The sequence below is a fragment of the Diabrotica undecimpunctata genome, chromosome 1, assembly GCF_040954645.1.
Source record: "Diabrotica undecimpunctata isolate CICGRU chromosome 1, icDiaUnde3, whole genome shotgun sequence".
Taxonomy (NCBI): Eukaryota; Metazoa; Arthropoda; class Insecta; order Coleoptera; family Chrysomelidae; genus Diabrotica; species Diabrotica undecimpunctata.
Genome location: NC_092803.1, coordinates 32,338,183 through 32,365,496, shown reverse-complemented (window position 1 = coordinate 32,365,496; position 27,314 = coordinate 32,338,183). Strand labels below are relative to the sequence as shown.

The 27,314-nt window shown below is 33.1% G+C and overlaps 1 protein-coding gene across 1 annotated transcript in view; it reads left to right on the top strand.

Annotated features, from left to right (window-relative positions):
• LOC140436568 (peroxidase-like) overlaps positions 1-27,314 on the top strand; it is a 60,609-nt gene that overhangs the window by 3,217 nt on the left and 30,078 nt on the right. Inside the window, exons 2-5 of the mRNA XM_072525531.1 lie at positions 5,396-5,569; positions 7,427-7,617; positions 13,455-13,644; positions 19,335-19,686. Of these exons, the coding sequence (XP_072381632.1) occupies positions 5,396-5,569; positions 7,427-7,617; positions 13,455-13,644; positions 19,335-19,686 (907 nt within the window). The remainder of the gene's footprint in view (positions 1-5,395; positions 5,570-7,426; positions 7,618-13,454; positions 13,645-19,334; positions 19,687-27,314) is intronic.

Below are 27,314 nucleotides of genomic sequence, written 5' to 3'. Positions count from 1 at the left end.
TTTGGATTGGGGCAACTACAAAAATATGAAACAAACGGTCATGAATCTCTTGGGACAAAATAAAAAGAAACAGGAAACACCTCTAGTAATTTATAAAGAGCGCCACTTCAAGGTGCCTAATTATAACTATTACAACAACTAGTTGTAACTGGAGATATAATTATTAAACATAAAAAACCATATCTTTTCCAAATGGAAACTCGAAAAAAAAGGGTTAGTTAAAAAAAGAATAAACAAAATGTTAAGAAACAAAATTTAACATTTATTTTTGTCACCACAAACAGTTACAAAGTAGACAGTGAAAAAATAATACAACAATAGTCGCAAAATACAAAAATACAAAAAAGACTTACATGTTTCATCTGTTTACAAATTCCAGGAGTTGGAGATACTACTATAAACTTACAAAATTTACCGCACAGAGATTAACCTTTTTTTTAAAAATAAACAAACTAAAATCAAAAATAATAAAACGAGCTGTCGTGAGTTAACATTAAATTAAAAAAAACTGAACAAATAAATTGACAGCTAAAGTCAAACCCTAAAATTTTACAATTTATTAATTATTATAAATCTTTTTTGTTATAAAAGCAAATTCTTATTATTAAAAAAATGTCTGTCTTTACTTTAAAATTTGAAAGTTACTTCTTAATAATTGGAAACTATATGCTTTGTCTACCGATAATGATTGACAGCATAGTTTCTAAAGTTGTTATTACATATTGTAGTATTGATTTATATGTGATAAATGTCGGATTGTTGATTAAAACTCTCACACTCTTTGTTCCTTAGCTGTGTTATACAGTAGACTCCCTCTATAACGAGAACTGAAATGGCAAACTAATTACCTCGTTATAAGCCGATCTCGTTATATCAGACAACAATAATACTGTGAATATATATGAATATGTAGTTTTCTAAAACATTAACTTGCTATAGCGAAGCCATTCGGAGCAAATAAGATGCTAATAAATATTGTTTAAATGGCGTTTTCGAAAAAAAGTTGTTTACTTTTATTGTCAATGAATTACGTTAAAACAAAAAAGAGTTGTTTATTTTTATTGTCAATGATATACGTTAAAACAAAAAATCTGTACCTACATTTTTTTCCAACTACATAATGTATAAAGCCTATTTTAAAGGAGAATTATAAACTATTGCTTCTGCAATTGGAAGAAGTCTGTCACTTTTGACTGCTTTAAATTGTCCAGTATCATTGTATCTATCATATTTTCTAAAGATGTGAAACAGTTGTATTTATTGTAAAGAAGTTTATTGCGAGCAGCAGTTAAGTTTGTTGCGGTGCAGTTAAAAAGGGTATTTATTTATAACCACGGCTGGGTCAAAAACGTAAAAAACACGTTTTTCGATCTTATTTTCTCTCGTTATAACCAAATTTGCCTCGCTATAGAGAGTTATAGTTCAATAGAAATCTAGGACATAGAAAAATAGGACATCTAATATACCTCGTTATAAGCGAAACCTCGTAATAACCGTGTTCGTTATAGAGGGACTATACTGTACTCAATATTAATACATACTACTTAAAAATTATAAATTTCTACCATGTGCTTCAGCACCATAAACTATTCTACTTAACCTGTATCTATAATCATCTGTCATTCTAATTCACTTAATGATACAGAAAATCACAAAAAGTATTAAGGGAAGTATTACATTTTACACCCTTTCTTAACACTTTTCTTAATTCTGTGCAAAAGAAAATCTTATTATTCATATTTAAGCGAACAAGCAAATAAATGTACAGTACAAAATAAAAAATAAATGTACAGTACAAAATAAAAAATAAAATATTCAACAATAAAACAAACTTAAAATTATTTCAATCTAAATCACTACTTATTGAAACTCCCCTCTGAACTCCTCCTCCTGAAACTTTTCTCCTTCGTAAGGATCTAGTGGCGCCATGTAATTTGTTTGACTATTTCTGTCCAATTATCTCTCTCCTGTGCGAGTTGTTTTGCTTCGGAGAATGAGTAACGAGTCATCTCCTTTATTTGGTCCGACCATCGTACTGGAGATCTTCCCCAGGATCTTTTACCCGCTACGTTATCTTCAACCATTCGCTCCAAGCCTTCTCTTCTTCTAGATACAGTGTGGAAACCACTTACGGAATAAAATTGTTTGTGTCCTTATTATAGAAAATAATAAAAAACTCTTGGACAAATTAACTTTTAAATTTAAATGTGCGCTTTTTAAACATAAGTTTAAATGTACAGGGTGATCCACGCCAGTCTGGCATAGTCCATAATCCTTATTTATAATGAAACACCCTGTATATTTTTATGTTTTTAAAAGATTCTTAACAACTTTATTTCAACGAACTATATCATGTAGGGTCTGTAATAAATAATACAAGGTGAAATTTTGAAATTAATAATTTATCACGTGTTATGGTATTATTTTAAATACAGACAATACACTTCTACTCTGTCAGTATATTGGGGAAAATGTTTGTTTAGTAACCGTGTTAACATTTTTTATCATTAATAGGTAAAAACTGTCTAGATAGTCTGTTAATTAAACTAAATCGGTAAATAATGCGGATTGTTATCAATCAGTTGTTGGTGTGTTGACATTTTACATTAAAATAATAAATTCCTAATTAAAAGCTAATTTCTTGCAGAAATAAAAATGAAATATTTAACTGAAACCCACCGAATTGAGATTTTAATGATGATCGGTTATGAGGAGAATTGTAAAAGTCAAGTTGAAGTAGCAAACTTATTTAATCAGAGGTATCCTTAGTTGCCTAATCTTGCACAGGGTACTGTGTATAAAATTTATGCACAATTCAGAGAACTTGGACATGTCAAACCATTAAAAAAAACCGTACTTGTGAGTCACACAACTGTCCTAAGGTGTCTCCATGAAGAAAAACTTCATCCATAAAAATTGACTTTTGTGCAGGATCTAACAGAAGACGATCCAGATCGTAGAATGGATTTCTGCGAAAGAATGATGGATACAATTAACACACATAAAATAGCTCTTGGCACAATTCTTTTTTCTGATGAACCAACATTTATATTGCACATAGAGGTAAACCGACAAAACTGTAGGTATTGGTCAGCGGAGAGTCCTCATTGGATGCGTGAGACACACACTCAGTATCCTCAAAAGTTGAATGTTTGGGCAGGTATTATAGGAGATCATATTATTGGTCCTATATTTGTAGATGGTAATTTGACAGCGGAAAAATATTTAAGCATGCTAAGAAACGATGTTCTTCCTCAGTTGGTTAACTAAAATCCCAATCCAATAGATCCGACCCTACCGCATGAAACTGTCTGGTTCCAGCAGGACGGTACAACATCCCATTATGCTTTAATGGTGAAAAATTACTTGAGTGAAATCTTCTTCAATAAATGGATTGGTCGAAGGGGCACTATAGAGTGGCTAGTTAGGTCGCCAGATCTTACGCCTTTGGATTTTTTTCTGTGGGGTTATTTCATGAACAAAGGACATGCATCACAACCAACTAGCATTGAAGACCTCAAAGAAACGATAACTACAGAAATACGGAATATTTTACCTCAAACTTTAAACAAAGTTCGGGGCGAGTTTTATAGGAGACTGTGTTATTGCCAACAACAAGGTGGAGAACATTTTAAGTATTTATTTTAATGTAAACCAATCAATTACCTCGGGTATTCTATGAATTAATTGTCTTGAAGAAAATTATACTTAATTTTAAAATTTCACCTTGTATTATTCATAATATATAGTTCGTTGAGACTATGCTAGACTTGCGTGGATCAGCTTGTTCATTCAAAATTATGTTTAAAAAGCGCACATTTAAATTTAAAAGTTAAGGTATCTCAACGTTTTTTATAATTTTTTAGAATAAAGACACAAACAATTTTATTCCATAAGTGGTTTCCACACTGTATATGTCCAAAATATTTCAGTATATTATGGTTGATAGTTGTAATGAGCTAATACAATCCTAAATTATCTCTATTATTGCAAAACTGTACTTTATGAAGCTTTTTATTAACATATCTGCCAACTGCAATATTCTACTTACATAACAAAGATTCATGATACTTGATTTTAAAGTATCACAAATAAAATAATATTTAAGTTATATAGGTTTATTTTTTCCATTTGGTAAAACTGGAAAAACAAAGCAAGGAACAGAACAGAATGGCGGAAAATCCTAGAACAAGCCACGACCCAGAAAGGGTTGTCGAGCTACTGATGATGATGATGATGATGTTTATTTTTTTTGTTATTTTCTGGGGTTTTAATAAGATATAATACACCCTTAATTATCTTCATACACAATGAAATTTTGAAGTTTTATCTTCATATTATCAATAAGAAATGTTTTAATCCATAAACACTCTTGCACTGCTGCACATAACTACTAATTCTGCGTCTGAACTTGAAAGACTGACACAATTTTTTTCTCGAGTGACCCGTATAATCGTATTTCCACAAAGTTTAATCAAGGAAGCTGTAATCGATTTTCTGTTACATCTACAGCCCAATCAGAAACTACCCAACAAACAAATAATATTGGTGGGACAAAGGCCTAGCTGTCTCGGACGTATCAATTACTAGCATACAAACTGAAGGCTTATAAATAGACTATAAAGACTGCACATAACACAAAATAAAGACTGCTGTATCTGCTGGAACAGCTACGCCCGCCGGAAGGTAAAATGTCTAGAAATAATTATAACACGAAAACTAAATTAAGAAGAAAAAATCCAAAATGGACTAATAAAAGCTAACTAATGTGTTTAAGCATTTAATTGGTTACTAATAAATAAATGCATACATCAAGAGGTGCCAAATTGAGAATATATAGAACGGCTATTAGAACTATAGTAACTTAGGTATCGGAGACATGGACTCAATAGAAAACAATAAAAATGGTGCAGATATGGGAATGAAAAGTTCTAAGGAAATATTTGGAGGAAAAATGGAGAACGGGGTTTAAATCAGAAAGACGAATGAAGATATGAGAGGGTTAGAATGAGTTAGCAACGACTAAGATACATAGGGTGCCAGAAGACAGACTACCAAAAATTCTGCTGTCGAGTACAATAAAAGGACGTCAGAGAAAAGGTCGACTCTAAGCAATGTGGAAAATGTGTGTAGAAGATGGTCAAAAAATGATTCGTCACAATTTGGAGAATAAAAGCAATGGACAAGAAGGGATAGAGGAGAAAGGTCAATCAAGCCATGAGCTTACTAGGATCGATGCGCTAATTATGATTATTATAAAAATTTTATGTAGATTTTAGCATTTCTTCTCTATTTTATACAATAGTTTCATGTTTATCTTTTAGTCTTATAATTTTGGTTTTATTTCCTAATTTGTTCTCCAATCTAAACTAATATAAAACATAACTATTTATAGGTCCACAGTCCATGCCAAGAGCCAAAAGCGGTAACGAACTTCCAAATGCAAGAGAAGTACGCGAAACATGCCTTCCAGATGATCTACAGTTCCAACAAGAACCATACACAACCCGTAGTATTAATGGATTTGCTCAATTTGTGGCCCATGATATGAGCAGTGCTTTCTTTGCTAGTACGTATATTTCTTCGTTTCGTAGTAAAGTGCGTTCAAATCTGATAACTACATATAAGATCAACCAGGACATTAGCTTCCATAATTAAGTTACTGATAATCATAAATCGCCTTTAACGGGAATAAGGGTGTATAAAATCTGTATTATCGACTATAATACGATTGACTAAAATACCAGTTTTCACAGCGTATGTATATTACGTAGACTTGGGCAAATGTGCAAAAAAAAGTGAAAAATATGCACATAAATATTCATTAAATATGCATTTCATTTAGAAAATATGCATTTCATTTAGAAAATTTGCATTTTTTTAGCAAATGGGTATACATACTTTCAATGAAAACATATATTTAATAATGGTATTTTATTAAAGCAGATTAGATTATTGTGAGCAGATTGTAAACGGCTACGTTGCCACTCAAGCAAAAATTTTTTATTTAATAATTATTATTAAATTAATCATTTGGATTAAAATTGGCTAATTATAGATAGTGACGACTAGTAGATATACATACATACGTGATGAAATACATACGTATCTACTACTTCGACTTCTTTGTGAGCAGGCCAAGATCCACAACGGATTATCGAGCCACTTATGATGATGATTTTATTGGAAACCAAAGCTTAATATATTTCTCCAGTATTATTTTGGTTTCTTTGGGCTAAAGGTGACGCAGTCCTGACATGTTAATCTATCTGAAATTTATTTCCGTATGCAAACTGTAATAGATTTTTTAATATAAATTACTACAGTTAGACCGATTTCGTTATAATCTAAAGCATCACTAGAAGAAATTCCACTAACCTTTAACTACACGCGCCGGCGTATTTTGTACGCCAGATATATTAATTATATATGCAAATATATTTTAAAATTTAAAGACCGACCCTGTTTATCTATCAAACCCAGTGATTCCCAACCTTTTTTTATATGTTCGCCCCCTTAGACAGGTTTCACCAGTTATGAATACTACAATCGCCCCCCGCCCCTCCCCAAATTAAATTAAAACAAATAATGAAGTAAGTATCCATATTTATTTATTTTTACATTTCGTAAAATGATAAATGGTTATACATGTGTAAATGGCTTCCTTGGGCCTGGCGTTCCTCACATTATTTCTTTATGTCTGGCTCAATGTTGGTTAATACCAACCTTAAATCCCCTCTTTCTATTATGTCGAGCCTATTTCCTTGTCTGTTTTTCAATGTACACACAGAACTAAAACCGTTCTCTACTAGATATGTTGTGGGAAATGCTAATAATAATAATTTGATTGCTTACTATTTAAATGGGAATAAGCCACAATTAAAGGTTAAAATACGTTTATTGACGTTTCAATTTCTACTTCGGAAATCGTTCTCAAAATACAAACATTAGTAAATTTACTAATTTTTGTAATTTGAGAACGATTTCCGAAGTGGAAATTGAAACGTCAATAAACGTATTTTAACCTTTAATTGTGGCTTATTCCCATTTAAATAGTAATTAATTTAAAATGCCACAAGAAAATAGCTTCAGAACAATATTAATTTGATTGCATTCCACAAGATTGGATACAGCTCTTTTATCCGCGGCCAAAATCTTTCATACCCACACTCCCGAAATAAACTTTCAATTTCAACATCATGTTTCAAATCAATCAAGTTTTCCTGAAGAGAAAAACATACCGTTAAAGGTACGCTGAAAGGTTTGATAAACGAAGTTGGCACTTTCAGACTAGTCACATCTTGGAATCGGGACTACAGATCTTCTTTCAGTGCCAAAACTTATTTTAATCAATAATTATGATGCCAGTTCTACTGTTTTTTATATAATTAATTAATTAATTTTTAATACCATGTTAATTTTTTAGACGACGATTTTTTTGTCTGCTGCACAGATGATATGCAAACATTGCCAAATCCGCCAGACTATTGTATAAATATTCTTTTACCTCCAAATGACCCAGAGACTGTGGAATGTGGTATGACTTGTATGCCCGTGGTCAAAACACTGACAAATTTTGACCGAGGGTGTGATCTAAGTTCTCCATACGCCAAAAAGGTAAATATTTTTTATAAATTAATAAACATTGAGTACATAATATTTGAATTAGAAACTTTTTATACTGTAAATGTACCCGGAAAAAACGCTTTTCGCGTCCATTTATTTTACTATTGTATATATTACTGATACTACAAAAATATACAGGACATTATATTTAAATTTCATAAACCCATGGTCAGAAACTTACATTAAATAGCAATAGGGTGCAAATGAACCCCAACAGTTTAGGCTAAATTTTTATTATAATTAAGGAATATCAAAAAGGAATACATTCTGATTATAAAAAATATATATTTTATATGCCGTAAACATTGATTAAGGATTAGACACCTTTGAAAAAATTATATAAACTGATTAAAAAATCAAGAAAAATAAATAGGATGCTGTGAAATTTTAAATAATAATTTAATTATCACACTTATTGCAAACTGTTATGTTTTATGAACTTCCTTCACCCTTTCTTTACTTTTGGCTCATAAAAACTTCTGTGCTGTCTGGTAATAACGAGAACAAGTTGTTCATTACTTAGGTTTCATTCTGGTAAAATGGTTAACATGAATTATTTTACATTTTAATGTAATGACTTTTTATTTTTATACCTACAAATTATATTTTTTTTAATTAATTTTTGGTCCGTTGAAATCAATAATCTCCTATCTGAACGATTAATTTTCCAATCGATATTTTTCTACATCCAAAGTTGATAAGCGTTGATACCACTAATGTCCAACAGATGAAAAAATATTGCCATCGGCTACCGGTTCGGTTTTCTTTGAGTTGTAAACTCCTTTGCCAATTAATCTGCTGTATACAATGCACCCTTTGTGTTATTGTAGTGTAATATAATAACCCGTTTGTATTCTTTTTTCTGATAAAAGAATAACTTCTGCATTTTTGTTGGGACGTAAGAACTAAGGTTTTTGGTTAAAAGCGAACATATTTGAAAAGTCTTTCTTATACAGGGTGGTCCATAAGTAATTGTACAAAAAGAAATAGTAGATTCTACACTTTAAAGTATTACGATTTAAGCCAAATTGCTTTTGTAAAATGTTGATATTAAGAAAGATACAGGGTGTTAAAGTGCAAATTTAAATTTGCACTTTAATTTTATTTTTCGCTATAACTTTCATGTTTGTAAACATTTATGTATAAAAATTCACAGCTGGGTTCTTTTATATATGAGAAATTATAATTTGATGCACACTTTGATGTAACTGATAGAGGGCACCACATACAGCACATATGTGGTATAAATTTGCACTTAACTTTTTTGCTCTTTAAGTTAACTGTATTAGGGATAAACAATATTAAACATACATTATTTTAACAAAAAAAGGTATACCTGTTAATAACTTTAAAAATCAACAATTTTCGAGATAATCGCATTTTACCAATCAGCTGCATAATTCTGATTTAAGGCAATTACTCCAGGCAACGAAGAAAAAATAGACAAAAACATTAATACTTCTGAATTTTGGTATAAAATACCTTTATAATAGTTAACGAAATATTAAATAAAATAAATATATCAGCAGGATAATTAATAATAGGATTTGACAAAATAAGAGAATAATAGGATTTTACATCAAACATTTTACTTTTTATGTTAAATTAAAGTCATAATCAAAACATTTTGTTTACAAACCAAATTAAGAAATAGATAAACTAAATAACATAACGTTTTGTCAAAGTAAGTGTTGGATATGTCCATTTTCTTAAATTCATTTGTCAATATATTCCATAAAAGATCGTCTCATATTAAATAGCATCATTGGTTCTAAAAACTGCTGCAGAATTTATTTCTTCCCATAGTTGGTTGCAAATGTTTACGGGATTCTTATAGACACATTGTTTTAATGCGTCCCATATACCAAAATCAAGCGGATTAAATTCTGGGCTACGTGGTGGCTGTAATGTATAATGGATGAATATATTCTTTTGTATACATACCCAAATCTTATGGTATATTATAGAACTACATCTTATTTGTCACAGAGATTAAATAATGTATTAAACTGTGATGTATCTCGTTTATTGGTTACTTATATACACACACGGAATAACCTATCGATTACATTACTTATTTATATGATTACGTTACAGCTTACTATAGTAGTAAGTAGTAGTAGAGTAACTATAATTACATCTCAAACAAATGGACTATTATGATTTACTAACGAACTAATATTATGATAAACTACATTGCCCCTGTGTTTACTATATTTATAAAAATATCGGTTATTAGGCCAACGATGATGTTTTTGTCAAAATGCTGAGTTTTTAAGGTTAGATTTGTAGCAAAATTATTATAAAAAAAGACACATATGTGTCATTTAATATCGGTGATCTAGTTTCTATTTGTCCTAATAAAAATGGGTAAATAATGTACGTAATGAATAATAAGTATTCTTTTCGGATTTTTATAAAATAAATAATTATATCAATATCTCATCACATTGCCAAGGAATATGACTACCACGACCAATCCAACGTTTAGAAAAGTTGTATTTAAGTATGTTCTAACTGCCTTCTCTCTAGAATGTGGTGGTGTACCATCTTGCATAAACCACATATTTTGGGTTTTCAGCATTTTATAATAGAGAAAAAGTAATACAAAGCCATTATAGAAATTTAAGAAGCGATAGAACAGGGAAATTGTAAACATGATGACGGCCAACGTCTGAATACGGACACGGCACCTAAAGAAAAAGATGAAGAATCTTTTCTCCAATAAGACATTTAGCACCCATAACAAAACATTTTATGATGTTACATTATCATCTTTAAGTTGTTTTAATAAGAATAAACTATGAATTATGCTTATTTACAGGTATTCAGTGCTTTACCGCACAAATATCAAACTAAGAATTATTATGCAGCTGACTTATAAAATGCGATTACCTCGAAAACGGTTAAATGTTCAGGTTACTAACAGGTATACCTTTTTTTTGTAAAAATAATGTATCTTTAACATTTTTTAACACAAATAGAGCTAACTGAAAGAGCAAAAAAGTTAAGCGCAAATGTATGCCACAAACGTGGCATATGTGGTGCTTTCTAATAGTTACATTAAAGTATGTATAAAATTATAATTTATCCTAGTCAAAAGCATCCAAATGTAAATTTTTGTCCAAAAAGATATACACACGTAAAAGTTATAGTGAAAAATAAAATTTTAAATTTCCACTTTAACACCCTGTATCTTTCTTAATATCAACATTTTATAAAAGCAAGTTGGCTTAAATCGTAATATTTTAAAGTGCAGAATCTGCGGTTTCTGTTTGTACAATTACTTAAGGACCACCCTGTATATTGCTGGTAGAAGTTGTTTTTGCTAAAGCTTATCGGCCAACTCAATACTGGTAAAAAAGTTATCAGTAGTTATTTCATTCACTACTTCTTTGCCTAAAAGTATAAGTTTTTTAATATTTTGTTTTTTTCTATGAAATAGCTGACCTAAATAAATTATCGTATTGACGGTATATGCCAAACTACAATCAGCCAAGCCCAATATATTTATTTAGACCGTAGTTGTCTCTTCATGTAAATCCGAAGAGAAGCGTTGGCTGAGAATGGGATTAACTGTTTATTCACGCACAACTATTCAGATAGATTTAAAGATTTCTTGCAATACAAAACAATCAAAGACATCTCTAATTGTGGCTAATTTACAAGTGCATTTTCTTTCTTTCCTTATTTTAAAATTGTCGAATCTGACGAAGCACATAATCTTTTGGTATTGCGAGACATAGTAGACGATACTACAGGACATAAAGTTGGATCTGGGCTCCATAATACACATATTGCTCTTTAGCAACATGCCAGGCTACAAAAAAAAATAAGCAATATAATCATATTCATAACATGTCGCGAAAAATGCTTTTCGCCGTTTTCATTTCTGATATTTTCGTTATATCGCTATTTTATTCCTGGAACTATATCATTGAAAACACTGGCGTTAAAATCACCCATAATGATTACATATTCATCATTTGGGGTCTCGTTGATTACAGTCTGAAGATGTTCGTAGAAGTTTTCCCTTGTGGTGGAATCTTTGTTGTTCTCTGGTGCATAGATTGCTATCACATTCAGAGGTTTGACATCTAGTTTACCTTTTACACTTACTATTTTTTCAATATTTACGTTCTTGTACTTGGTGTAAAAATTTTTTGTGTACTAACAGGGCGACTCCTTCTTTGGCTCTGATGTCTTTCGCAACACCACTGTAAATCATCAGATAGTCATCTAGCATAATTTGACCCTTTCCTTTTTTCTTGGTCTCTTGTAGTGCACATCTATCTATATATTTTCTACAAGCTCTTTTTTAATTTCCTGCTCTCTTGTGTTTAGAGACTACGTTCCAAGTACCGATGCGAAGTATATTTTTCGTTTTCCATAAATTCGTTGTCCTCTTTCTCACGTTAGTCATCATAATGAAATCATATCTGTTCCGAGGCATAATCCTGTTTCTATGAGCTGTATGGTTTTAAAGTCTATCATTAGGGTGCTAACCTGGCTGTAGAGCCCTTCCTCCTTTATCCGGGCTTAAGACCGGCAACAGTTCTGTCGAGCTACTCGATCCACACAACAAAACTGCAGGCGGAGTTATGTTAAATGTTGATAACAAGAATCCCTGGCAAGCATATCTGTATTTTTCATTTTTATTTATGAGATACCTATGGTTCTCAAACTTGGACGTTTACAAAGGTACCCATGGAAAACATAGCAAAAACCCAAAGAGCCTTGGAAAGGCAAATGCTGAACATCAGGCTATCAGAACAACTGCAACAAAACAAAAGTGACCGATGCATTAACGCAGCTAGCAAAACTTAAGTGGAAGTTTGCTGGACATACCATGAGACAGAAAGACGACAGATGGAATAAGATGGTTATACACTGGAGACCATATAGTTACAAACGAAAAAGAGGAAAGACACAAATGAGATGGTCAGATGACTTGAAGAAACACGCAGGCCCGAAGTGGATACAAACTGCCTACAATAGAGAGACGTGGAGGAAGGAAGAGGAGGCCTATAAGCAAAATTGTACAGCAAGGGCTGTATATATAGAGGAAGACTAGAAGGTGGCCGCTATGCATATTATACAATATGATGAATATTGCAGGAGTAAACGCTTTTGTAATCTACCACCACAATGCAACTAAAACAAACAGGAGCCATTATCAAGATTAAATTTTATGCTGAAACTTCATAAACAATTAACGAAGCCGTGGCAACAAATAAGACTCCAAACAGTACCAACTTTATCAAGAAGTCTCAAAGAGACTCTTTCCATACTTTTGAATTTAACGCATGTTGCTGAAGACCGCCGAGGTCTCCAAGGGAAAGGAAAACGGACTTACTGTAGTTTATGCTCTACAGCAAAGAAACGAATGACAACTACCAAATGTTACAAGTGTGGGAGTGCCTTGTGTGGAGAGCATCTAATAAAAATGTGTATGGAATGTGTACATCAATAGAAGGTTATCGTTTCTATATTTGTGATGTTTATTATATGCACAGGTTTATCGTGTACATATTATTACAAGATTCTGTTCTGTGTCAAAAGTATCTATTTTATGTTGTTTATGTTTGGCTTATTAATATTTCAATGTTTTTTATTTGTATAGTTCTTAAATAAACTTCTCTTGAAATTAAACTATTTTGCTTTAGTTAGATATGAAATAAAAAGAAAATACTATAGCTAGCATTTACGTATGTTAAAGAAACGTTAGTATTCTGGGGTTAAACACGCATTTAGCTTAAAACTGCTTCAAGAAGTGCAAGTTTATCAATTTATGGAGTTCTCATTTATTAATAAGAGTAATATTACAGATAACGAAATCAACAGCTTTCCTCGATCTAAACATTGTGTATGGAAGTAGCATAGAAGAAAGTAACTCTTTAAGAGTACCTAACAGTTATTTATTAATAACCGAATCATATAATGGATATCCTTTTCCGCCCAATGATCCGACCAATAGCCTTTGCCCTTACAGCACCCAAACGACCTGTTTTAGAGGAGGTAAGTTAAATATGTGTTAATTTCAGTAATCTGTAGCCACCTACTATTATAAATATAGGATTTGTTAAAATTGACATATGATTCTTCTCCGAGCCTTCCTTCATTCTTCGAGACATGCCAGGAGTTATTGCCCCCAATTTAAGACAAATTTGATAGTTACTAAAATTGTATTAGCCAAATTTGCAGTTGTTTTATATTTAACGTTTTCTTTCTTCAATCCTAAACCCCCGAAGGGAGTGTAGTGGTCATCGTGATGTCGTGTATTGTCAGTCTCTAAAGATCTCTGTCTCTGGTCACTTCTTTTAACTCATGCATAGGTCTTTTGCATACCTTGTAATTTGATCGATCCACCTTGTTGGAGATCTTTCTCATGATCTTCGGCCTTCTACCCTTCCTTGGATAATCAGCCTTTCCATGTTTCATATCTACCATTGTCTCCGGTCGAATTTTCTTTTCAATATCTGCTTCTAGCGAAATATGGGACAGAGGAATGAAAAACTAGGACACACGAAGAATACGTGTTCCGCATCTTTACGGACCCCGTGGCAGGATGAGGACTCTGGAGAATCGTCATGCTCCAAAATAAATCTGCTTCAGATAGTAGTTGATCTCGTCATGCTTGCAGTTCAGCCAAACATTCGTCTGTGATATGGGACAATTCATTTACGTGCATATTGTTGCGGAATACCACTGTTATTCCCATCGACCAATGATGATTTGACTTCTCTTTTTCTAAGTTCATCTTGGCACAATGTTGATGTAGTTGACTCCTTTTGCCGATAAAAAGTCTTTCTTTCTTCAGCTTGCCCTCCAATGGGTAACATTCCGATATTCTGCGGAATGCACTAACAATTCTCAAAGCACTCAAACGATATGCTGATTCGTCCTTTCTCCGTAATTCCTGGGTTCCGAGGGTGTTAGCCCAAATCGATATTCCGTATGTTAATACTAACGTGACTACTGAAGATAATAACTTCCTCATATTTTGTTTTGAACCACCAACATTCGGTATTAGTCGTAACAAGGCTACTCTTACTACTGACGCTGTAGCACTGACAAACTCTACTTGCTGCATGAAGCTATGCCTGGCATCAATCAGTACGTCCAAATACTGAAGGAATGGTTTTGATGTGATTTCATGTTTTTCAAAGCTCAGTGTTACGGTTTCTTCCTGTTTACGACTAATAATAAGCACTGCCTCCGTTTTTCTCTTCGATAGTTTCAAATTAACTGTATTCATCTACGTAAACGTGAGATTTATTTTCTCAAGGTGCTTTGCGATGATCACAACAGCCACGTCATTGGCTTATACCGCGTATACCATGAGCCTAGCATCTCTGGTTAATTCTAGTTTTAGCAACCGATCGTACATAATATTTTACAAAAGAAGACCAAGTAAAGAGCCCTGTAGTACTACTTCAGTGATTTAATATTCCTTTGTGAAGTAAAGTGATTCCCTAGTGAAGTACCTAGTCACTACCTTCCTTAGACATGCAGGTACCATGTTTCGGTTAAAGATCGAATAATGAAATTCCAGTTGGCAAAATTAAAAGCATTTTTGAGATCTAGTCCCCGACATCGCCTCCTAAGTTGTCTTAATAACAAGATCAATCGCACCGAGTGTTGAGTGTTTTTGGAAAACCATACTAATTGCTGTTGAGTAGCAGTTTAATAGCTGCTTCGATTATTTTATGAATTTATTTGTTCGAATATATTGCCAGCTGTATACAATACAGAGTAGATGGTAAGATGATGGTTCCTCTGGTGGTTTCTTTCCTTTTGGAGGAAGAATTAAGGAATGTATTATAAACCTCCAAGAACATTGCCGGAGATTCTTTAAAAGCTGCTTTTAAAGCGATGTTTGGTATTCGATCTAAGCCCGAAGCTTTATTATGTCCTACTTTATTACATGCCCCCATCAGTTGATCTTCAGCGATCGGCGGGACTTCTTCAGCCTCGCACTCCTCAATTGGATAATAAAAGTTTTTTTGAGCGAATTGCGTAGCAACGACTTTCTCTAGAAGCTAAGGGCATTTCATAGCTTTTCAGGTCAGTCATGATCACTTTCTGTGGCCTGCCCCGTAGATCATTCTCCACCTCATTGATAAGGTTTATCCAGCATTGCCTATTGCTGTCTTTGATTGCCTTAGTCTTCTGCGGGCGTTCTTGTACTCTGTTACTAGATTTGCAGAGTTTTGTTGTCTCCAGTCGCGCTAAGAAGCTCTTCCGGTTTTTAGGCACTCTTTATGCAGAGCACTTATGTGGTCATTCCACCAGTGTACCGGTAAACATTGGTTCTTGTCGTGTTTTCGGGGCATACTTGCATCGCCGGTCTCTATGACTCCTTTAATTTGTTTCTCGGTGTTATTTTCAGTGTGTCTCCAGCCCCGATTGAGTCTCCATCTAGAGCTACTGTAAAGGCAACTCTCCGTCCGGCTCGCGGAGATAAGAATACGGCCGGGGTCAGAAAGCCCTGCCTGTCGTAAGAGGCGACAAATGGGTAGAAATCAAGAGGTGGAGAGCCGTCGCTTGAGGTGTCGGGTTGGTAGAAACGCACACGGTCGCTTCGGCGACACGGTCACCGGTCTACATTCCTAGTATCCGAGACGAGACTCTCGTGGGACCACTCTACTCTCATTCCAAAAGAGCCTGGTGAGGTTGAACGAGCTGGGCCCATATATACCTCTCCTGACCTTGGTCAGGCGTGGTGTGGGTGTCCCGGCACGTACCCACCGGGAGATCCAAGAGTGGAAGAGGAGAGATCCTCGGCGGCGACCTGTCTACGTGTGAGGTGGAAATTCCTCCGCCTGCCGAACCTACCCGCCCGTGGTGTGGGAGTAACGGGTAGGCAAGGTACTCACAACACAGGTACTACGGGGAAGGTGGAGCCCCCACGGGTCGCGTATAGTGGACGTGTCGTGGTAACCCCACGGGGTACCCCCACGGGGGGTCCCACGGGACGTTTTGGTACGCGCCGCGTGGCACCTTCACTTTGGTGTCGGACTCGTAGGGGCAGAGGTTTCACTAACGGGCGTATGTCGTGAGATAGGTAGCCCAGGGTCCTGCCAGGTTTAATACTTGGAGGGCACGCCATTATAGCAATGTAAAGGCAACTGGATTCGAAGATTTTCCACTCTAACTAACTGTATGAGTTCCCGTATGTCTGATTCCGGTACTCTGTTTAATACACTTGAGTGCAAAACAATCGACTCAAAAGTGATATTTGAGATTACACCTTCTGTTTCAATGTAAGAAGTATGAAAATAACAAGATGTAATGTGCGAACAATAACTTTATTATTGAACTTACAAAAACTGCTATTGCATCATTTGGAAGACGCGTTATAAAAACAATATGCAATACGAACAAAGTTCCCTAAATATTAATCATTGGAACTAACGCAAGAAAGACGTTATGAACAGAAAAATCATCAATTAAAAAATGAATTTCTTTATTTTTCAGTATTTGATATTACCACCCCTACTCCTAATTACACTTTCCAATCGATTTCGCATGGATTGGATAACTTTTATAATAAATTCTTGAGGCATTGCTTCCCATTCATCATTAAGTTCAGCTCTCGATTCCATTTTTCTCCTTGGTGCATGATTTATACCCTGGACACTTCGTTTAAGCTCATCCCAAATATGCTCTATTAGATTTAAGTACGGGCTCAACGCAGACCAATTTATTGTAGGTATACCGATCTCAGTCAGATAGGTGGTGGTGACTCGTGAGGTATGGCATCGTGCCTTATCATGCATTAAAATAATGGCATCACCAATGAATCCCGCGTATGGAACCACATGTTCCTCCAAAATGTCTCTGATATAACGATCCGCCGTTAAAACTCCTCAACGTCCTCCACCGGGCACGAAAACTAACTCGGTTTTTTCATCCGTGGAAATGCCTACCCAAAACATACAAGAACCGTCTCCATATGACACAATTTCTCGTATACAACATTGAGCAAATTGCTTTCCTTGTCTTCTATAGACTCGACGGTCTTGTCGTTGCCATGTAGGTATTCCTTCTTTGGTCGAAGAATAATACCTGACTATTGATCGTCGTCCCAATCCAGATGTTCTCGAGCAAATTCTAATCGCCTTTTCTTCTGGACTGCAATTAGCTTTTGACTCGTAGCTGCTCTTTTTGGTGTCAGGTCAGCTGCCTTCAGTCTCCTCATGACTGTCCAAACACTAGTAACTACATCTCTAAGCTCTTCTTTGAGATTAGCACCAGTTAAATGTCGATTTCTCAGGGATTTCGATACAAGAAATCGATCGTCTCTCTCCGTTGTTATTCGTTTACGACCTCCTTAGTGTCGTACCTTAGTGGCGGACATAATCACCAGTATCTTGGTACCGACAGTATACTCGTGACACAGCTGATTGGCTTAAATTTAGTCGATTTACCACGGCCCTTTGACTCAGGCCTTCTCACAATAATGCTACTGCTTGAGCTGCTTTGACGGATGTGGTATCCATTTGTAATGCAGTTGCGAACTTAGAGACTGATGTATTAGTGAGTTGCTATGGAAATTGATACGTACGATGTTAACCGAACGTGTTAAGTCGGTGTTGCATTATTTACTTGCAATAAGTCATCGGATTCACCAAAAAACAAAACTTTTTTTAAAACTCAATAATGAGGTTAATGATTGTACACTAAATATTTTTAAATTTACACTTTTTAGATTGAAACAGGAGACGTACTTTCGCAAAATAATTTTGAGTCGATTATTTTGCACTCAAGTGTAGATACTTCCTATAGTAACACATTATGGTCACTGGCTGTGTATCCGATATCTTTCAAAAAGAGTTTCCCTTAAAGAGACAGGTGCTGATAAAAAGAGATCCACAATGGATTATGCTCCTCCTGAAAACATTTTTAGAGAAGCCTTGCATAGATCAGAAGATGGTATTGCAGTAAATGCAGACAAAAAGTGAGCAGGAGCTTTAAATAATGATGGCATTAGTAGAAACATCAAGATTAACGCCCAAATGACGATAAACGATACACTGTGGGAAAGGGTGGACAAAATATGCTATCTAGATTACAATAATAAGGATACCTGGGATCATAGCTACGAAATAAAAACTCGTATTTGAAAAGCCAAAAGTCTTTTCACTGCTTTAGGAAGATTCTCTGCAACTTACCTTTAAGTATCAATTTACGCATGAAACTTCTTAGATGTTAGGTCTTTAGTATCCTCCTCTATAGAGTAGAACACTGGAGTCTTACAGAAGATGCCATAAAATGGTTAGAGGTATTTGAAATGTGGTGCCACCCACGTGTATTAAGGGTCGTATTTACACCGCACAATTAACATAAGTATTTTCCAGAGGTTTAAAGAAAGGCAAAGAAACTATTAACACCGTTAAATATACTGACATAACTACTGACTTCTACAAATTGATTCTTCAAGGCAAAATTGAGGGCAAGAGGCCCTGGACGCAGACCTATATTCTGGCTGGCCAATCCTAGGAAGTGGACTGGTCTAACGTCAACTGATTTATTTCGAGCTGCTGTGAATAGAATAAGATGGGTCAATGTGGTAGCCATCATCACTAGAAGAGGCATTTTTGGAAGAAGAAAAAAAGATATAAAATAATATTTTTCCAGTATTTTACACAATTCTTTTTAGATAGTTAGTAATTAAAAATTATTTAGATCAATGTTATTTTTAGGTGATTCAAGATTAAATCAGAATCCTGATTTGACCATTCAACATATTCTCTGGTTAAGATTTCACAACTATTTAGCTACAAGTCTAAAAATTATAAATCCACGCTGGCCTAATGAAAAAATTTTCCAAGAGGCCAGAAAAATTAATATTGGTGTGTATCAATGGCTTATATATGACGAAGTTTTGCCAGAAGTTTTGGGCAAATTCAACATGTATGAAAATGATTTGATATTTGAAACCTTTTATTATTTATATGTTGACGATTACGATCCGTATTGTAGTCCAAATATTCTTAATGAGTTTGCAACAGCTGCGTTTAAAGTATTTCATCCATACATCAAAGGACAACTTGGGTAAGTACTATTAATAACTATTAGTACTATTAGTAATATTATAGATAACATTTACTTGTAATGAAACTGCCTCATTAGTATTTTAAAATAAGCCAGTAAATGAACGTGAAATACAGCGATACCCTGTAATTTTCCGTGTCACCACTAAATTGCATGAAAATTATTTGTATTTAGGTTCTAGTTACCGTCCACTTCACTTTTGGATTTGTCCCATTAGTTGCTTGTTATTTCTCAGGGGCGAAAACTACCTCTTTTAGAAAAAATTGGATAATTGTTAATTAAAGCAGATAATTGATTCAAATCATCCTTTAATGAAGTGAATGAATGTCACTTAACATTAAACAACATAATTTAGGATTTTATCATAGTTTAACCCCTAAATATCACCCCCTATATTAGTTATAATTAAAACAATGTCATTGAATACCTTATCCACACTAATTTGCATAGAAATTTGGATTCACTCTTCACTTCAAAATTAAACTTGTGCTGTTAATTGCATTTTTTAGGTTTGAAAACGACCCATATTAGAAAAAATCATATGATTGTAAATTCAAGCAATTTGGAATTATTTAATTATATAGTGACATTTACATTTCTTGACAAATTTAGATTTCTTTGCAGTTTAAATTTTTTACTCCATAATTTCTACTGTTATAAAAAAACACCCCTTGAGAAGATATTCGAATTTTCATTGAAACTGTAAATAATTTTTGGAGTTATACTTCTACACGCGCGTTCGATGTTGGAAATTTGTACGGGAGTGAATCGGCAAAATCATATGTAAGATGTAGGTAAGAGAGAGACAGAAGAAATATTTTCTCTCTCTCTTTCTCTCTCTCGAGAATAAAAATGTTCCTTTTGTAAATATTGTTGTGATCTGCTTTATGATGTTTTATTATTAATTAACACTAATTTAATTAATCCAATTATTTAATTAATCAATTCACTAATTTATGCAGAGTCATACAAATCAATTACTATTAAAAATTCTCAGGGTGCCTTCTTAATTTTACTTTAATCAGTTTACTTTATATATCTCTTCTAGTGGGTTCAGTATCTCCTAGCTGCTCATAATCGGGATAGAACAGGAAACGGAATCAACATTAAAACAACATAAATATGCACACAAATTATTATTTACTTTCAATAAGCAATACGATGAATATTAATAAATAACTTTTGTGGGCAATTATCTTTCCCAACAAACTCCTATACTCTAAATTTAATTTTAATTACAAACTATCTATTGATCTGTTTTATAATAATATCTACTAAAAATTGACCATATAAAATATAATTTATTCACAAAAAAATAACTCTTTGAAACTTGGAATCTTAGTTCGTATGCTTATATTTGATTTTATCTTTAAAATATCTTAAAGTTTTCTTTCATTCAAATTATTTGACTGACCTTTATTTTTTTACACCAATGATGTCTCCTCTCGATCAAACCACAGTTCCTTCCTTGATTGATTATGTCCGGCTACCATCAAATCTTTCCCGTTCTCAGCATCGATCCAAACCGCATACCAGCAAACTACTCCTCCGAAAACACAAGCCCAAGCCTCTTTTGACCGGTAGGTACTCTTTATTCACAAATTCTCCTTTCTTTCTCAATTATATAAATTATCTCGTGGACTATGCAGACTCAAAAAGAGGTATTAATCTTCTCGATTTTGATCTGCTCTCAGCTTCCACCTTTTTCACTAACAAACGAAAACACTGGTACTCAGATTGACTACACGAAAACACCTCTTCTCTTCTGGTCTGCCGGTAACATAATAATCTTTTCAATCTCCCCAGACAAACCTTCTCAACTCTCTCATTCCCCATCATTCCTTTTTAACCAATCATAAGCATTCATCTTCCCCACTTATTGTCGATTTAGAAAATTTCCAACATAATATTTAAAACAAATAAACTACTTTTACTCAAATTACTTTTCAGAAACCATTAACAATTTTGCCTTTTTCAACAGAAATAAGTTTCCAAATTCTTGTTATCTCATATCTAAATCTAATTCTTATTTACTTTCGAAAAATGCCCACCGCAAAATACAATTACAAGTTTATTCTTAAATCTATAAAATTATACCGGTTCCATTGTCCTTTCACTATTCACTCAATCTTTCAAGGAAAAACTCGTCCGGGTCCCGTCACGGAACAATGTCTTCTCTTATTCTAACTATTACAAATAAGTACAGGGTTGTATTTTAACTTATATGCCCGCGGTATATTAAAATAATAAAAAAACTCTTTATTCTATTTCTGATTGATAAACTGATCCATAACAATATATTTAATATTTATTAGTATTATTATTATTTTATATTAATTCGGTATATATATATACATTTGGCCAAAGTCTTTTACAAATAAATATTCTTCCTGGAACTTCTACGATTCGTAATAACTTTTCATTTTTAGAATACAATAAATAAATAAACACAAATACAAAATACAACCAAAACATCACATCTTAAATAATGTTCTTGTCAAATAATGACATTGATTAGCTATCTTATTATTTAAGGTTACTGGTTGACTGAGTTGAAGCGCGGTATTTATAACCAGAAGTCGTTCGATTCCCATAAGGGAATATATTTTTTTAATTATTATGTTCTGATTTTTGTCACTTTGGTTTTAAAAATCAAAGAGTGCTAATTGCAAAGAAAAAGAATCTTTAATTTTGTTATCTCCTTTTTTAACCAAATTTATTTAATTTAATATGAAATTTGCTCTAATTATTACTTCTATAAGAAACACAAATTTTAATTCTGTACAAATATCCTGATGTTAATTTTACTTTCAAATTAATTTATTCTGATGGATGAATTCTAGTCTTTAAAATAATAACGTTATAATTCTAAGAATGTATGGATAAATACTTTATGTCGAAATAATAACAAATTTAGGTATATGGCTTTCAAAAACAAATATGGTATGCAATACAAACACAACTCTTACGTCACAAAAACTTTGACTGACCTTGCCCTAATGTTGGCTCTGCGACGTTTTCCGACGGACACTTATTCTCCTTAACTGTGTTATCACAAACTCTTATAAAGTTCTCCAACAAACGTGTTATTCTGATTCTGCAAATCTGCTTTCTCCTTTCACAATATTTCAAAACAGCCCTCTCTTCAAAAATCAAGTCTACAACTCGTTCGAAATAATCAATATTTAGGCCCAAGGATTTTTCTCCTCGACTTGGTGCCTCGTGCCAATTTTATATAATGCTTATTTTCTTTACTCACAGAAACTGTAACCTTTTCGGACACAAAGAGTTTGAAATTCTCGACTTGGTTTCTTTTCGCCTTTTATGATTTTGCTATCACCAAATTAACCACACAAAAACATAACTTGTAACACGCTGCTTTTAACTGGACTGCTTTTTCCGGATGGTAAAAACACCATGATCAAAACTTTCTCATTCAATTTTACATCGAATCTCTATTCTGCTCCCATCGTTTTCATATAGCCAATTACACAACATTCATCCTCACTATACCACTTTCCAAAAAATCCCTACTTTATTTTTTTTTAAGAAATCAACGATATTGTATATAACTTGATTTTTCCCAACTTCCTAGGAGACAATCAGAACAAAAATTCTTTTTTATTAACTAGCACAAAACATTGACTGAAAATAAAACATTAAAAGTTTCTCCAACTAATCGCTTCTTTGAATTTGTTATCTAAAACAACTATTATTTTTGATAACAACCAAAGCTTTGTTTATTTAAGCCCCAAATTTCCTGGACATATTATTAAAACGTCCAAGTCTAAATAAGCTTCTAAACTGTATTTAGCTAACTTTCTAATATTTATTAATACAAATTATTCATATAACTTAAATCACTACAAAAGTCCTGTTCGAAATATAAATTATTATATTTACAAATCTATCATATACAGGGCATTGACAATTTATAGTCCCATGGTGTTTTTCATAAGAAAATTATTTTATTTTTAAATTAATTTTGAAGCACAACAATATATATATATATATATATATATATATATATATATATATATATATATATATATATATATATATTATATATATTATTGTGATATTTAAAGTCTTGGTGCGCCAAGCAATAATTAGCTAATTAATTTGTTTTAATAATTAATATTATTTAAATGATATGATTATGACTCTATCACAATTTTTAATTCTTTTATCTCAGGGTTCAATTCGTGCTTCTATATCTATGCTATTACATGTGAAAGGTAAGGTCCAGAGAATACCGGAACAATAAAAAACACATATGATCTAACACTATATATTGAAATAAATAATAATGAAATAATTCACACTCAAAAGTTTTCAATAAACAAATCTCATATAAGGATTCTCAAAATTTTGTTCTCCGTACGTGAACAATCAAAAATTAATGGTACAAACAATATTAATTGAAATCTCAAAATCCCAAACTATTCTAACTCTCCTAATCCAAATATTTATATCCTTTCTAAATTACGTGTAAAAATTGTGTTATCAATAAAAGAAAAAAAAACTGCAGAAAACAAAATTATCTCTCTCTGATGATGAGTGGTCCAAATCCTTGTTCCTTGTAGATTATATTATCTCCTCTCAACCGCTCCCTATGTAATCAGCAATCTTACATCAGATTGTTGCAAGTATATCGTCCTTAATGATCTCCTTCAAAAGCACAAATCATTCAAATTATGATAGCCTTTCTCCTCTCGATAAACTGAATCTCTCGTTGGCCCGAGTGAAAAATTGACTCTTGGAATATCTTCTCTTTACGATAAACTGAATCTCTCGTTGGCCTGAACAGTGACTCTTGGAATATAAGTAGAGAAATATGACTTACAATATTTTGTTGTTTCAGCTTCTGTCAGATACACTAACTCCACAAAAACTCACTAACATTCAACACTACTGCTTGCTACATTTCGGGAACCGACAGAGAACAAACACTGTTCTTTCTTGAAGACTTGGAAACCAACTACCATATCTTTTCTCTCTCCTCAATCTCGCTAAACTTTCTCCCACACACTTATCCCACCTTTTTCAATCTCCGCCAATCACAACTCGTCACAATTCCCCCATTTCTTCATTTCGATAACAAACAAATTTTTACCTATAATTATAAATTTCCTAAAACTTATTTACAAATAATATTTTTCTATAAATCTTAAAAACTAACAAAAACCTCTTTCTAAAATATCTTCTATTGTCTTTAATTACTGCACTAATGTATTTGTAAAAACCCGTTTCAATTTGTCTTTCACTTAAACTTATGCGGGTCACTTAAGTATAACAAAGAAATGATTGATGTAAAGCTTACATTTTGTTTGGTACAGGTAATTCAAGGATTTAATAACTTTCCTTCTCCGAAATGTTTGTTGGATATTATCCTAAATTATTTTAATTTTTTGTTGAACTTTGAAATATTTTAAACAAACCAATATTTTCTTGATTTTACATATCATAACAAATCCCCGCCATTTGATCTGCCGAAAACTCTTTGTTAAATTTTAAAATGACAAAAGTTTTCTAGGATCAAATCATTTCACTATGTTATTAAAATCTACTTATGATACTGATAAATGTCGTGAATGTTAAAATACCCCGTATATTGCCTGTCTTTATACGGGATTGGATATATTTTCGTTTTAAATTTTTCCAAGTATTTTCCCTTCAAAGAAAGTTCATAATTTTTAGCCACTCGGTTTACTTTATTAACAAGATCTCCATGGTTTCTTAAAATCTTCTCTATGTTTTCTCCACAATTTATTTTTCTTTCATCCTCCTTTTGTTCATATGTGTTCACTGTCCATAATACTTCTTCACACAATTCTGGATTCTCGTCCATTAGTGCCATTTTTTCTTCTGTTTTCCTTTTATCCTCTAATTCCCTTTGGTATTCCGAGCACCATGTTTCTATTCCTTTCATTTCTCTGATGATACTTTCTTTTTCTTCCTGCTTCCATTCTGTTTTATCGTCGGTTGCCGACAATTCTTCTGTACCTTCTATTTCCTGTTTTTCTCTGGTCTCCATCTTATTTTCCTGCTTTCTTTTCGAACTCTTCTTCTTTTTCTTCCTTCTCTTTTTCTCTTCTGTTAGATCTTGTTCTTGTACTTTCGGTTTATTCTCTACAGTCATATCGATTTCTTTGTGTTTTTCCTGTGCATTGATCCTTCCAGAATTTGTTTTCCTATCTGTTTGCTTTTCTTCTCCTGTGTTGTCTGGTTCTGCTCTGATTTCCATTTTATTTTCCGCAAAATTTATGGTGATATCTTTTTTTCTCAATTCATCAATTTCCGCTATCATATCATGATTTAAGTCTTCAATCACCACACATTTCATAATATGGAATTTGTTTCCCACTCTTATCTGTACTCCCAAACCTTCGTTTACTGTCGTCAAATTTTTATTGTTTGCACCCACTAAATCAACCCTAGGAATCTTATACACAAATCTGTCCAAATTTAATTCTTTTACTAGTTTTTTATTGATTAGCGATATCTCCGAGCCAGAATCAATCACAATTTTAATTGCTTTATGTTTTATAAATGCATCTAAAAATATTAGATTAGAATTAGAGATTTGTCTTTCGTTTTCTATTGCTACATGATTCATCTCCCTTCTATTTTGTTGTTGGAAGCTCTGGTTATTTCTATCATCCCTTTGTTCGTTAGTATTCCTATTCGGAGTATTTTGTGCATCTCTATTCCTGTTGTGATTTTCATATGTTCTATGTTGTGTGTCATTCCTGTTATCGTAATTTTGTTGTCTATTGTAATTATTGTAATTTCTCGGCCTATATTCGTTTGTTGATCTGGGACGTCGGTTTCTCTGGTCATAATTTGATGAATACCTTCTTTCCGGTCCATTATATTGGTCATGTTGTCTTCTATTTCTCATTTCTTTTCTTTTCGCTTCTTTTAATTGAAGGAATTGGCACAAACTATCAATATCTTGATAGTTTCTCAAAATCACGTGATCTTCCAACGTTTCCTCAAAATGTCTGCTGATCATTTCTACCAGCTGTTCGGTAGAATATTTGTATTCTAGATATTTTGAATTGTTATATATCTGCAAAGCATATCTTTCTTCAGATATTCCCATTTTTTCGTGATATTTTCCATTCTGTAGCTCTTGGTTGATTTCTCTCTGTTTATTTTTCCCCCAGAAATAGTTGAGAAATTTATTTTCAAAATCTGTCCAATTTTCAAACTCATCTTCCTTGCTTTCATACCATAACGCTGCTCCTTCTTTCAAATGGTTTCTAATTGTTTCTTTGCAATCGTCAAAATATCTAATATGTTGTAATTTGGTTTTCAAATTTTTGACAAACGGTACTGGGTGTGTTTTCCGAATATCCCCGCCAAATTGTATTTTCGCCTCGCTTGTTCCATGGATGATAACTTCTTTTCTCTCTACCCCTCTTAGTTCAATTTCTGCCATTTATTTTTCATTTTGCTTTAATCTTCTTTCTATTTCCTTCCTGTCTTCTTGTAGCGCCATTTCAAATTTTTCTTCTAACTGTTCTAATTCCTTTTTCTGGACAGTCTTACTATCTTTCATTTTAGTTTCTATTTCTTCTCTCTGCATCTCTAGTTCCTTTCTCTGGCAATTTTGTATCTCC